This window comes from Pygocentrus nattereri, chromosome 13 (genome assembly GCF_015220715.1).
Source record: "Pygocentrus nattereri isolate fPygNat1 chromosome 13, fPygNat1.pri, whole genome shotgun sequence".
Taxonomy (NCBI): domain Eukaryota; kingdom Metazoa; phylum Chordata; class Actinopteri; order Characiformes; family Serrasalmidae; genus Pygocentrus; species Pygocentrus nattereri.
The window spans coordinates 9,134,875-9,148,350 of record NC_051223.1 but is presented as its reverse complement, the minus strand read 5'-3'; the positions used below and the strand labels follow the sequence as shown (position 1 = coordinate 9,148,350).

Genomic DNA, 13,476 nt, shown 5'->3' with positions numbered 1-13,476 from the left:
GAACCCCCTGACTAACTATGTTTCATTACAGAGTGAACACAGTTAGGCTGTTTAAGTGGATATAGTGCAGTGCAGTTAAATACCAAATAAAAATCATTGTAGGTTGTGGTTGTAAGTGTATTATTAAAATCAGCAAAGCAAGCAGTGATGCAGTGATGCACGTCATATGTCGTGAGAATGTTTTGCGGTATTATGATGGTAAATTTAGGCCCTTCACTGCTTTTTTGTATGCATTAAAAATCTCAAACCCAGTTGTTCTACCAGACAAGGGCACTACTGCTGCGAGTTCTTAATAGGTTTGGCATGTATCACCAAGGATGAATATTGAGAGCTGTGCTATGTCAGTATTGCTCTCACCCAAAGCAATAGAAAAATATGTGAGGTAATTTATTCTGCTTTTTAACAGGCTGTATGAATTACTGGCCACATCAAAAATGCGTCGCTAAACGGTTGTTCTTGAGAGCCTAATGTTTTTCTTTGGCTTGAGTGCAAAGTACATCACAAACAATCCTATATCAGAATCAAAATCAGAATCCTTTATTGATCCCAGAGGGAAATTGCAGCTGTTACAGTTGCAACCATTTATGTAAAAGAATAAACACTTTAATAATTTAAAACAACAAAAGCTACCAATGGTACATGCTAAAGACATTGTAGTGAAGTAACCTGGATTAATCTATTTACAGCTGTAGGTTTTGTGCTTTATTTTTTTTTGTTTTGTTTGTTTGTTTTTGTTTTTGTTACCAAAACAAAATATAGAATCATTACATGACTGTAGAGGTGGGTAATCCAGGTCCAAAAAGTAAAAACCCTCCGCACAATTTTGTTCCAACTGCACAGGAGACGTGACGTAAGAGTAACATAAACTCAAACTTCAGGCTTTTTAACATTGCGCCGCTTACTTGAGAATATAAGCACACATCATCTATATGAAGAATATTCAAATCCTTCATTTCTTAAGCATGTATTTGGTGTCCCAAAAGTGTTTGCTGCTCTCTTATTTTCCAGCACCTCAGTCTGTTCTGCACATGTGCAGACTGAGAATCCAAGAGAAATCAGAGTAAGAATTTACGTGCATCTGATTACTGAGCTAAAATCCAGCTCTCTTGATCAAATTTCTCAATCGGGATTTCTAGATCAGAGTATGGTGTTCAAACAGATTGTGATCGGATTATTGAGTGCATGTAAACACACTCTGTGATTATCTAGTCTCTCAGTCAATGTTTAGTTACATTGACTATTGATTAAATATTGAATTTAATGTTGATTAGCTGGGCACGTTAGATGCACATCTCTTAGTAAATAATAACCATCAAGTATTAAGACAAGCCAGGGTGTAAACAGTGTTTTATATATGAAAATGTATGAGAGGAAATTTGGGGGAGGTAGTTTGAGTGGGCCTAATGCAGCTGCTAAAATTAATAATAGTTTTAATCTATAATTTTCCAGGTGCTGTGCTTGAGTGTGCCGGCATTTACGTTGATGTAAATATTCACTTTTCTTTAAGATCGTTTGTTCTGTACAGATATACTCATTCTTAGAGTGACAAATGGAGCTGTTTTAAAGAAGGGAGGACTGCAGTGGGAGCTCGGGGTGTCAGGTGTGACTGTGTGGCAATTGCAAATGGTTTAAATGATTCATGGGTCGATTAGGATGGCGCCTTTGCAAAATTTTGCTTACGACCCCATCATTTTCATTGATTTGCCATTTTGTATTGTTTAGAAAAACCATTTTGAGCTAAGCCATTATTTCCATAGAGTAAGTACAGCTAGCAACTAGGTCACGAATGCCTGTCATATCACTGGGATTTGAACTTACATCCCAGTAGTGGAACGCTTTGTTTATTTAAAGCCTCCATGGTTGAGTTATGCTGTTTAGCAGCCCTGGATGGTTGCGTTAGGCTACATGAATGGTAGAAAAAAGCTTCAGACTCTGATCAGTGAGGGGATCTGCAAGGAGGTGGACTGACAGGCCTGCATGACTGAAATACTGAACTATCACTTTGATTGAAGGCACCTAGAAACATACAGGAAAATCTCAAATAATTTCTACCCATACTCTTAAATATCAAAGTGTCCATATTCGACATTTTTACTTTATTTTATTTTATTTCATCTTTTTTTTTCCTTGGGCTTGTGGTTTTATGTATCAAATACATTCCTATCCCAGCCTGTCTTTATCACTTATAATTAAACAGGTAATTCTTAGTTGTTACTGTGCCTAAAAGACTGCAAATGATCTCTGTTCTCATTGGCTGCCCTGTATTGTTCCTCATTCAAAAAGCAGTCCAAGCTGTAACATCCCTGCTAACATCAGCGCGAGTGGGTAGGGCTAAACCGCAGTGGACTGAATAGGTAGATAGTGTTTTCATGTATACACAGCGAAGTTAATATGAGCTGCTTTTGTAGCTTAATTTTCATACCTGGACTGAATGAACTGGAGAGGGAATGGTTCATTTTGAAACTTGTTTTCATACCAAACACTTTTTTATACAAATGACTATGTAATTATATAAACTAATCAGATAATGTCAATAGACTGTTTTGCAAACATCACTGATAAACTTCTGAGGGTTTAAATTACTGCTGAGATGGATCAATAATCCCCTCTTCTGCTTTGTTCTTTCTCTTTTTCTCTCCTAGCTACAAAAACTGAAGCGCTCCCTTTCCTTCAAGTCCGTGATGCGGAGTAAAAGCGTCGATAACTTCTTCCAGCGAGCAAACTTTGAGGCTCCACCTCCCCCTGACCTCATCGCTGAGTCTCCACCCCCTGTGATGGAGTCCCCCTCTCCACCATTCTTTCAGGAGCGCCCTTTGACTTTTGACCGTTCGCCATCTTTGTCGCCGTCCATCAGTCCAAACCCATCGCTTTCTTCTCGTTCACCCTCTGTGAGCCCGTCCCTCTCCATCAACTCGAAAGCCCCACCCCAGTTGCAGCCCTGCCCACAGAAAACACACTGTTTCCAGGAATACGTGTTTCGCCGACCGACCGTCTGCCAGCAGTGCAAGCAGGTGATCACAGGTATACACACCCATACACACACATGTACAGTGTGAACTGAGCGTGTTTTATAAAGTCCTAAAACCTGATTGGCTGAGCTGCAATCAAAGCCAGAGCAGCGAGTGGAGCACTGAGTGTACCAATGACGTAAGAACTCGTTTTTTCTTTAAACTGTGGGGCTGGCACTTGGCTGGTCAGCTAGCTAACAGGCTAAACTAGCCAACAGCCTAAACATCCCCATCATAATTATTACAGGCTTGAAGTAAAACACTTACAGTGTGATTTACTGTAAAACAGCAGTATAAAAAATGTCACTTGAATGTTTTACACACATCAAATGACCGTATTTCACTCAGAAGTCGCGTCAAACCTAGACTGAATCCCAAACAGCTCCGTACTCCCTAAACAGTATTCTAGCTATGAAAGTGTCAAAATCCTAGTCTCTACTGCTCTGTTGGGCTGCAGGATCCAGTATTTAAACTCCTACGTAGTGCACTGTGTAGGGAGCCGGGAGCCGTTTAAGATTCAACCCTGGCGTGACAAGAGGGCACTGCTGGATTGGTGCTAAATAAGACTTGTGGTGGTGATTTGGTGACCATTAAGTGCTTATAAAGCAAACATTTCTGCATTAAACAGTGCTGTGGTATCATATTTTCATTGTTATACACCAAAAAAGTTAATAAATTCATGAAATGACCGCAGTTTACTATGATGAGCGACCAAACGTTCTCTTCATTCAGTGAGCGGTCCATGGTTGCTTGGCAACAGTATGCTAAAGAAACTACATTTCTTGGCAGAATACTGTTTACGTCAATTATTATTAATAATAGATTATTTTCAAAAACACTTGAAGCCGTGCGGCTTTTCTGCTTCACTTCATGCCTAGGAACACCGTTCCTGTGATATTATTGCTTTATTAGACTGTTTAGAGCTGGATTCGTTTTCCCTGAGGAGGCTGTGTAATGTAATTTGGGTTTGATTGGCTAGTTGGTTTGGTTAGTATCTGTGCCATTTCCCCAAATTAAAAGGTCATTGCATGTTTTACGTCAGCATTACGCCACAAGACACAAAGGACACAATACAATGTTGCACTTCCATGTCTGTTGTCTGGTAGTTATCTTATTAGCATGAGATGGACTGGGTCAGACTACAGACTACATCTATAAACACTGTAAATCTGTACTGGATTAAAATCAATGATTCTGTAAATTACAGAAATTCCCTAGATATGCCCAATTCATCTTAGACAAATGTTTATTTAGGTCAGTCTCTTACTGCTCCTCTTGCTGGACAGTCTTCAATGGTTTGAGTTATCTGGACTGCTGAAAAATACCCTCAGCCGGGACTGGGCCACTAAAATGAACAATCTCTTCTACATAATTATGTGTTCATTAATAGAGGGGAGCTCATTTATTGGGCAGCATCATGTGGGGGTCATCCTACAGAAACGTCCATTTTTTGTGTCCCTAGCGTTTACATATATATTACACTTGAAAAACATGTTAGAGCTACACTTTATTTATATTTTAAAATAGAAAAATTAGTTATTTCAACAATTGCACCTTCTTGAGCAGCAAATTTAGCAATTTTGGCTTTTAAATAAATCATATAAAATTCCAAGCACCATAGGGGAGCTCATCCTCACAGTCATATGTGAAAGCTGAGGCCATATTTTGAGGTAAAAAACATGTTTTTCTGCTATTTTAACTGCTAAACTAATATTCTATTCATGACTATGAAATAAATGACATAAAGAAAGTACATGCCAAATAAATATTATAAAATATATCATAAAAGTTTCCCAGGAGGTGCATCACTGGTGTTACTGCATAACAAAAAACTCTTATTTTGAAATAAAAGTCACACTGATGAAACTTGACTTTCTTTGACCTGTTTTCTGAGGATCTATGAAGAAAAGCTCATGGTGCGTCCACTGTGTCTTTCAGTTCTCAGAGATTTTCTCATTCAGCTCATGATTTCATAATGAAGGTTTTAGCTGATGTCACTGGTGTAACCGACTTTATTCTGAGGTAATTGTTAAAAAATAGAACACAGATGGATTAAATTACATATTTTGGTGGATATTCAATGACTGGCAACATGTATTTTGATGCTCCGTAGCAGCCGTTTTGTAAAAATGTCTCTGGTGTCTCCTTTCTTATGTGTAACACCAATGACGACCAGTAACACCAGTGACTCCTATGGAGAGATAGAAAAGTGTACGTTTCTGTTGATTGACCCATGGGCTACAGTAGGCCAGCAGCAGAATCCTCTTATTCAGATAACTCTGTATTTTTTCCCTTTGCTTTATCTTTTGACAAGGATAAGCTTCATAAGAGTTTCCAATAAAATGGCCAGCTGAGTAACAGATGAGACATGTAGCTACAGGTAGTATAAATACCACAAAACAGATTTATACACTTCAAAAAACTGTTAAATGATATTAATTTGTTATGCCATACATATACATTCAAACAAACACAGCGGAGTCAGCATATGTGGACTTGCACATGCAACTGTGTTAATTAATGTTGGTATATCTTCAGTTTAAATAAATAAGCAACCCTCCTGTTGTGCGTTTATTCTCGCTCTGTCTCACTCTCTCTGTAGGGAACTCGAAGCAGGGCTTGCGCTGCAAAACATGTAAACTGGGAGCTCATCTTTGGTGTTCTTCTGAGCTTTCGCAGCAAGTTTGCAATGGCAAGGTGAGTCTCTCTCTCTCTCACTCTTTCTCTCTCTGTCTCTCTCTCTATCTCTCGCTCGCTCTCTCTCTCTCTCTAGCTCTCTATCTCTCGCTCTCTCTCTCGCTATCTCTCTATCTCTCTCGCTGTCTCTCTCTCTCTCTCACTCTTTCTCTCTCTGTCTCTCTATCTCTCGCTCGCTCTCTCTCTCTCTAGCTCTCTCTCTATCTCTCGCTCTCTCTCTCGCTATCTCTATCTCTCTCGCTGTCTCTCTCTCACTCTTTCTCTCTCTGTCTCCCTCTATCTCTCGCTCTCTCTCTCTCTTGCTCTCTCTCTCTCGCTGTCTATCTCTCTCTCTCGCTGTCTCTATCTCTCTCTCTCGCTCTCTCTCTCGCTCTCTATATCTCTCACGCTCTCTCTCACTCTGTCTCTCTCTCACTCTGTCTGTCTCTCTCGCTCTCTCTCTCTCGCTGTCTCTCGCTCTCTCTCTCGCTTTCTCTCGCGTGGTCTCTCTCTCGCTATATCTGTATCTTTCTCTCGCTCTCTCTCTCTCACTCTGTCTCTCTTACAATCTCTCTCTTGCTCTCTCTCAATCTCTCTCTTGCTCTCTCTCAATCTCTCTCGTTCACTCTCTATCTCTCTCTCGCTCTCTGTCTCTCTTTCACTTTCTATCTCTCTCTCTCACTCTCTCTATCTCTCTCACTCTCTATCTCTTGCTCTATCTCTCGCTTTTTCTTTCGCTCTCTCTCTTGCTCTCTCTATACCTCTCACTCTCTATCTCTCTCTCGCACTCGGTCTCTCTCTCGCTGTCTCTATCTCTCGCTTTTTCTTTCGCTCTCTCTCTCTCTCGCTCTCTCTATACCTCTCGCTCTCTATCTCTCTCTCGCACTCGTTCTCTCTCTCGCTGTCTCTATCTCTCGCTTTTTCTTTCGCTCTCACTCTCTCTCGCTCTTTCTCTCTCTCACTCTCTTTCTCGCTCTCTCTCTCATTCTTTCTTGCTCTTTCTCGCTCTATCTCTCTCACTTTATATCTCGCTCTCTCTCTCTCTCTCTCTCTCTCTCTCATATACACACACACACACACACACACACACACACACACAAACAGAGCTGTGACCTTATCAGCTTCTCCTGTTCTGAGCTCACACAGTGAAACAAAATATCCGCTATAGTGTCTTGCATACCAGTGCATTCTCATTCCCTCAGACATAATTGAGTCTATTTTTACGCTCTGTTCTCCGGATCTCCATGTTGATATTCCAGCTTTTTTCAGAAACAGCCCAATTAATACCACCAGTCAGTTCGGTGCTGCCTTCCCACTGTTAGTTGACCACAGTAGTGTTTTAGGTGTCGTCAGGCTGACAGTGCCTGAGAGAGATAATAACAATGAGCGTGTGAGTCAGCGAAGAGCCGGCGTTTGGTCCTCACTGACTGCACAGCCTCTTCTTCACCATTAGCTCACTTTAGCAAACTGGGTCAACGAGGCCGCCAGTGTGTAGCCTGAGAAACGCTGTTTAGGCGAAAGAGAAACAATGTTTAGACGAGTGAAAAAATCAAAAAAGTATTTAAGGTATCTGATATTCCCCGTTATTAGATGGTTGTGAGAATATTCTAAGATGATCAGAATCAGAATACTTTATTGATCCCAGAGGGAAATTGCAGATATATTTCCAGACATTTCACGTATATGAAGTGATTTTATCATGTCAGATTATCTGACTGCGCAATAAAATAGGCTGAATAAAATTGCCTACTTTGGGTATTTTGCCTGTATAGATATTTTGCTTGAGAACATTTTTCTCCCGGCTGCGAATACAGGGTTCAAACAAGGAGAGCGAATTAAGAAGATCTCCGAGAAGGAGGGAGGGTAGAGGATGGGAAAGAGAGAGAGCAGAAGAGATAAGAAGATATAAAATGATCCCAGATGAGTCTGAATTAGTGATATAGAAGCAGCAGGCGGGTTCTGTCGATGGAGGGCGGCTGATAATGTTACTGAGGATCCCTCGCTGCATCTCTCTGTCTCTGTCAGTCTTTCTGTCTCTCTCTTACCCTTCATCTCTCACTTTTCCTCTCTCTTTGTCGCTCTTGCTGTCTGCAGTCTTTTATCAGCCCTGTCTTCTTTTCTCTGACTCTCTGTCCTCCTTTTCCTTGTGTGTCCAACCTTGCTGCACACCTAAAAGTCAGTAAGTGAATCAATATCTTGTCACAGCAGACGGTGTGTCCAATACTGCGTGTAATTCAGAGAGAGCAGGAGGCGTCCGTGGCCAGCGTCCAGAGAGGCAGCCGAGCCGTGTACTCAGACAAACCGCATTCATAAATGAACATGTTGGTCAGTTTGTGTTGTATAATGCCACGAGTTTCAGCACCTTATGAAAGTTTTGCCTGGAGGACTTAATTACATGTCGAGTGGGAATTTTCCATTAAAAAGCTGTTATAATCCAGGGCTGGGCTTTACCTGGGCGTGAGTAATTTAAAGGGCCTTTATGGTGGAAAACTGCTTTTTGCTGTAGGCGGTGAAAATTGTTACAGTTCGAAACATACAGTTCACTGTTCACTCTATATGAACATTAATTATGGGAAGCAGTTGCATTGCTGTTTTGTGTTTTCATGAAACAAGTGCATTTACATCTGCTTATTCAGCCTAAAGCCATTCAGCTCTGCCCATTTTTGCTGTAGTTATAAGGAGGGATTCAGCTTAGACCACATTTACATTTACAACATTTAGCAGACACTCTTATCTAGAGCGACTTACAAGAAGTGCTTTGTCTGTCTAGAGAAAGTATCTTTGCTAGTTACCAATAGGTTAGAGAGAAAGCCATTCCTGAGCTCAGGTACTGCTAGAAACCAAAAGTCACTGTTGATACCCAGAGATACTGCTTCCACAATTATTGACATCCTTTGTATAAGCCAAGAGTCAGCACTGTGCGGCTCTTTTACTGTCCTGTTGTGGCTCCACAGCTGAATTAGATCAGTAGATAATAATAAAATAATCCTCCTTCACAGTAAAATAAAGCTCTGCTGATCGTTCAACACAGTTTAACAGTAAATGGACTTAAACACTGGAGTTAATGGAGCTTGTATCTACTACTTCACCAACCTTTATCCCAGCTAGTGTCTAATGAAACGGCAAAGAGACAGATTTAAAACAAACATAGATAATTTGGAGATGAATGGACTTACTCATATTTATAATCACTCCGGCTGGTTTCCTGATACATTTAATCTGCAGCAGGAAACTGACAAGCAGTAAAAAGTCACAAAGCTAAAGTTGCTTCTCATTCATCAGCTTCTTGTTCGAATTGGCCCGTTCCACCTTAAATGGTGCAGTAGTTACATTCTGGCATCTCAGGCACCATTTAAGGTGGAATGGGAAAATTATAACAAGTAACTGGTGAATGAGAAGCAACTTCAGCCTTGTAAAAAGTGGAATGTTACACGAAACAGTTCTACTTTTGCTGAGAAGTTTCCTGCCAGAGATGCGAGAAAAGCAGCTATAGCTGAGTTGAAGCTTAAGGCAGAGCAAAGTAACTCACCATTTTCATTTATATCATATTGTTAGCCTATACAGGCATATTAGCACATACTGAGGCATATTTGTAGCCAAGATGGTCAAATGGACATGTTTTAGCTCTCAAGGCTGTTTAAATTTTGCTGAAAGGACAAAATGGCTCAACATAACATTTCACTTGCTGACCCCTGGTATAGGTTATGAGGAAAAACAAACCTTTGTTGATTATGAATCTGATCTCACAACGAAAATATCTGGAATTCGAACTGTTCAGTGAACGATATTGTGTGTGGTGCTGTCATTTTTACATGTCTGCATCACATAGGTTAAGAGTGGATCATCACCCAGCCAGGAGCAGCCACCATCCAGCCAGGGGCAGCTCTGTGGTCATAACTGAACACTGATGAAGGGCTAGCAAATGTGCACAAATAGATACGGTTCGTAAGTGCACTGTTAAGTGTTGTATTAGCCTATATGTAATGTAAATTAACATGCTTATCTTAACATTTAGATTTTCTTCAAGTAATACGTTCACAGTGTCATACAAGTTATTCTCCTGCAAACTTACTATGAGAAGTTAAAATACAAAATTTTAGCAGGAACTTTTAAGTTAACTTAATGGTCTCTAATGAAGTGGACAGGGAGTTAGTGGTGCTGTATGTTAATAATGAGCATTAAAATTGTCAAGATGAAGATGCTAGAAATGTAATACTCTGAGGTTTTTATTGCAGGAGCTTGGGTGAGATGGCTCGAGCTTGTTCTCTCAGAAGTGTGGCGTTCTCTGCCAATTTGAATCAATTATTTAGAGCTTTCAGTGTGAATTCTGCACTTGTTCTTGTGCAGACTCTCAGTGGAGCAGAGCCTGTGTGTGTGTGTGTATCAGTTTGTGTGCGTGAGAGAGATATAATGAGCCAGTTAAGAAAAACTTCCAATTCACCTCCCAGAGCCAAGATCTCTCTCTCTGGGGCTCCGGCTGCTGATTCGTCGTCTGCTCTTGTGTCAGTATCAGCAATTATGAGACCTTCGCGTTCTCAGGGTCCGATACTGCTGACCTCCACTTTTGACACCATGCATTTTTCTCAGGTCCCTTATGGCCATGTTGGCCATTTGTTAAGTAAGAGTGTTGGAGAGAATAGCAACTTTAGGACAAGTGCAACATCCTCAGTTATTGACCTTCTGTAAAGGCTCTAGAGGTCATAATATATTATTTCTTTTCTGGCTGTGCCACTCTCCAGTAGATTTTTTTTTTTGCATAAATATATATTTTACAATGTCATTCCTTATATATTTTATTGCATATATATATAAAATAATGTTCATATTTATATAAAAACATACAACCTAATTTCCAAAAAAGTTGAGACACTGTGCAGAATGTACATAAAAATAGAATGCAATGATTATGCACATCATTTAAACCTTATTTTTTTAAGGAAAATCTTACAAAGACAACATATCAGATGCTGAAATTGAGAAATGTTATTGTTTTTTGAAAAATATGTGCCCATGTTGAATTTGATACGTTCCAAATGGCATGTTTACCGCTGTTCTGCATCACTCTGTAAATGTTTGGGAACTGTGGAGACACTGCTGTAGGTCTGAAAGTGGTATGTTTTCCCATTCTTGTTTGATACAGAATTTCAGCTGCTCATCAGTTCAGGGGGCTCATTTGTTATATTTTTCATTAGAAAATACACCAAATGTTTTCAGTGGTGAAAGGCTGACTCTTTTCATATAGAGCAGTGCTGTTGTAATACATGTCTGTGGTTTGACACTGTTTTGCTGAAATAATCAAGGCCTTCCCTGAAAAAGACATCGTCGGGACGGCAGCATGTTACCAAAACATGTATATATCGTTCAACATTAATGGTGCCTTCACAGATGTGCCAGTCACCCATGCCATGTGCACTAATGCCCCCTTATATCATCATACTGGTTTTTGAACTGTGCGCTGATAAAAAACTGAGTGGTCTTTAGCCCGGAGGACACAGTGTCCATGATTTCCAAAAATCATGGCAGCATTGTGGCATGGTGGCAGCATTTCTGGATCCTGTTTATGTACAGTTTCTTTTAATTAGCATTTGTGGATTCAGCGACAAACAGTTTTCACAGACAGTGGTTTTCAAAAGTGTTTCTGAGCCCATGCAGTGGTTTCCACAACAGAATCATGTCATCAAGTGCTGCCTGAGGGCCCAAAGATCTTGGCCAGCTACCACTGCTTTTCAGCCTTGTCCCTTGCGAACAGAGATTTCTCCAGATTTTCTGAATATTTTAATCTTATTATGTACGATAGATGATAAAAAGAAAACGTTCTGAACCCCTCCTCATCTTTAGCTCTGAAAGACTCCGCCTCTCTGAGATGCTCTTTTACATTCAATTCAAGCTTATTTGTATAGCGCTTTTTACAACAATGTTGTCACAAAGCAGCTTTACAGAAGTTTGAAAACGCACAGTTACAACATATGTCCCCCAGTGGCAAGGAAAAACTCCCTCAGTCTGGAGGAACAAACCTTGGGAGGAACCAAGACTCACAAGGGGAGACCCATCCTCCTCTGGTCAAACAGTGTTTACAATTTAATAAGCTAAATACCAAACAGAAGCTAAGAGGATCTCTGTTTGAAGACTCAATGGTAAAGCTTTAGAAACTGCACTGGTAGACGCAGTTTCTGAATGAGTCTTTATGAAAGTGGAAGTGAGCTGAAACAGACCCATTCTATCTCAATGCTGGTACATGTGGATAGCACAGTGATGTAATTGAGGGTGTTGTAGTTGGCACAAATGAACAGGAGAGCAGGTTGGTGATGGTGAGGAGGAGGCCCTGATGGTCAGTCTTCAGCAGGATGGGAGGGCAGTCACTAACACAGGAAGAGTAAAGTTATACTAGTTATACCCACTAGGTTTTTTTTTTAGCATTACCCAAATTAACCAATCTTTTGTTATATTTTAATGAAATATAGGGTTTAAATAAATTGCCCATCATTGTATTTTGCACAGCATCCCAACTTTTTTGGAAATTGGGTTGTATCCCATTTGTATGTATCTGTATCTCTTTTAAAAACAATTTTTTAATATTATTTCTCACTTTGTCTCCGGTATATTTTTACATTTTCTGTTTGGTTTTTGTTTATCTGTACACAGATTTTTGTATATATATTGTTTAAATTTACAAAACACCCATGCATTTTTTACTCTGCTCACAGATACACCCATCTGTGATGTTTGTCCTCCCCAAGCTGACACATTGTCTTGTGAGTCGACAGCTTTTGACTCAGCAGCACCTAATAGGTGCAATTACATTAGACTGCGTGAGTAGAGAGAGGAGGCAGTAGTGCTCGAGTCAGACACGATCAGCAGAGGTAATGAGCAGTGAAATTACTCCTATAACTCACATACAGCATCACACGCACGCGCTCGGGAAATAGAAAGCCTTCATTTATTGACCACCCCCTGCTTTTGGCAGGGAGATGCGGGAGCGATGAGTGGATGAAAAGTGATGCAATTATGCTGTTCTTCTCTCTTCAAATCACAACTGGGTTTGGCCAGCATGGATAACATGTCACAGGATAACAATAGTGCATTTTCTTTCCGCCATTTCTTTTCTTAGAAGAGATTAAACAGAACGGATCTGCTTAAAATGCCCAGCACATACATACTCCATCCACTTTAGTAGAAACCTCTGTCTTGTATGTACCTCACAGGCCACTTTATGAGCTCCATCTGTCTTATAGATCTGCTTTTATAGGTGCAGTTATAGACTGTAGCCCATCTGGTGCTGCAAAATTGATCAACCCCATCTACCCCATTCAATGCTGGCCTGTTTGTGACCACAGGGCCCCTGTTGATCAGATATTGCATTTACATTGGCTTATTCAGCCTAAAGCCATTAAGCCCTGTGCATTTTTGCTGAAGCTATAAGGAGTGTTTTAGCCTACATTCCCAGAAATAAAGGTAGTAAACTGTTTCCTCTTCCAGAAGCATTTGTGAGGTCAGACACCGATGTTGGACAAGAAGGCCTGGCTCATAGTCTCCACTATAATTCATTCCAAAGGTGTTCTATTGAGTTGACGTCAGGGCCTCTATGCAGGCCAGTCAAGTTCTTCCACATAAAACTCACTCATCTATGTCTTTACGGACCTTGCTTTGTGCACTGGTGGGCAGTCATGTTGGTACAGGAAGGGGCTGTCCCCAAACTGTTCTCAGAAAGTTGGGAACATGAAATTGTCCAAAATCTCTTGGTGCTGAAGCATTAAGAGTTCCTTTCACTGGAACTCTTTTGGCAATATAGTGT

At 40.4% G+C, this 13,476-nt stretch overlaps 1 protein-coding gene across 2 annotated transcripts in view; it reads left to right on the top strand.

Annotated features, from left to right (window-relative positions):
- Positions 1–13,476, top strand: part of LOC108411454 (SH3 and cysteine-rich domain-containing protein 2-like) — a 61,448-nt gene that overhangs the window by 29,505 nt on the left and 18,467 nt on the right. For both annotated transcript variants that reach the window (XM_017683029.2, XM_017683028.2), the window contains exons 3-4: positions 2,643–3,021; positions 5,611–5,705. In XM_017683029.2, the coding sequence (XP_017538518.1) occupies positions 2,643–3,021; positions 5,611–5,705 (474 nt within the window). The remainder of the gene's footprint in view (positions 1–2,642; positions 3,022–5,610; positions 5,706–13,476) is intronic.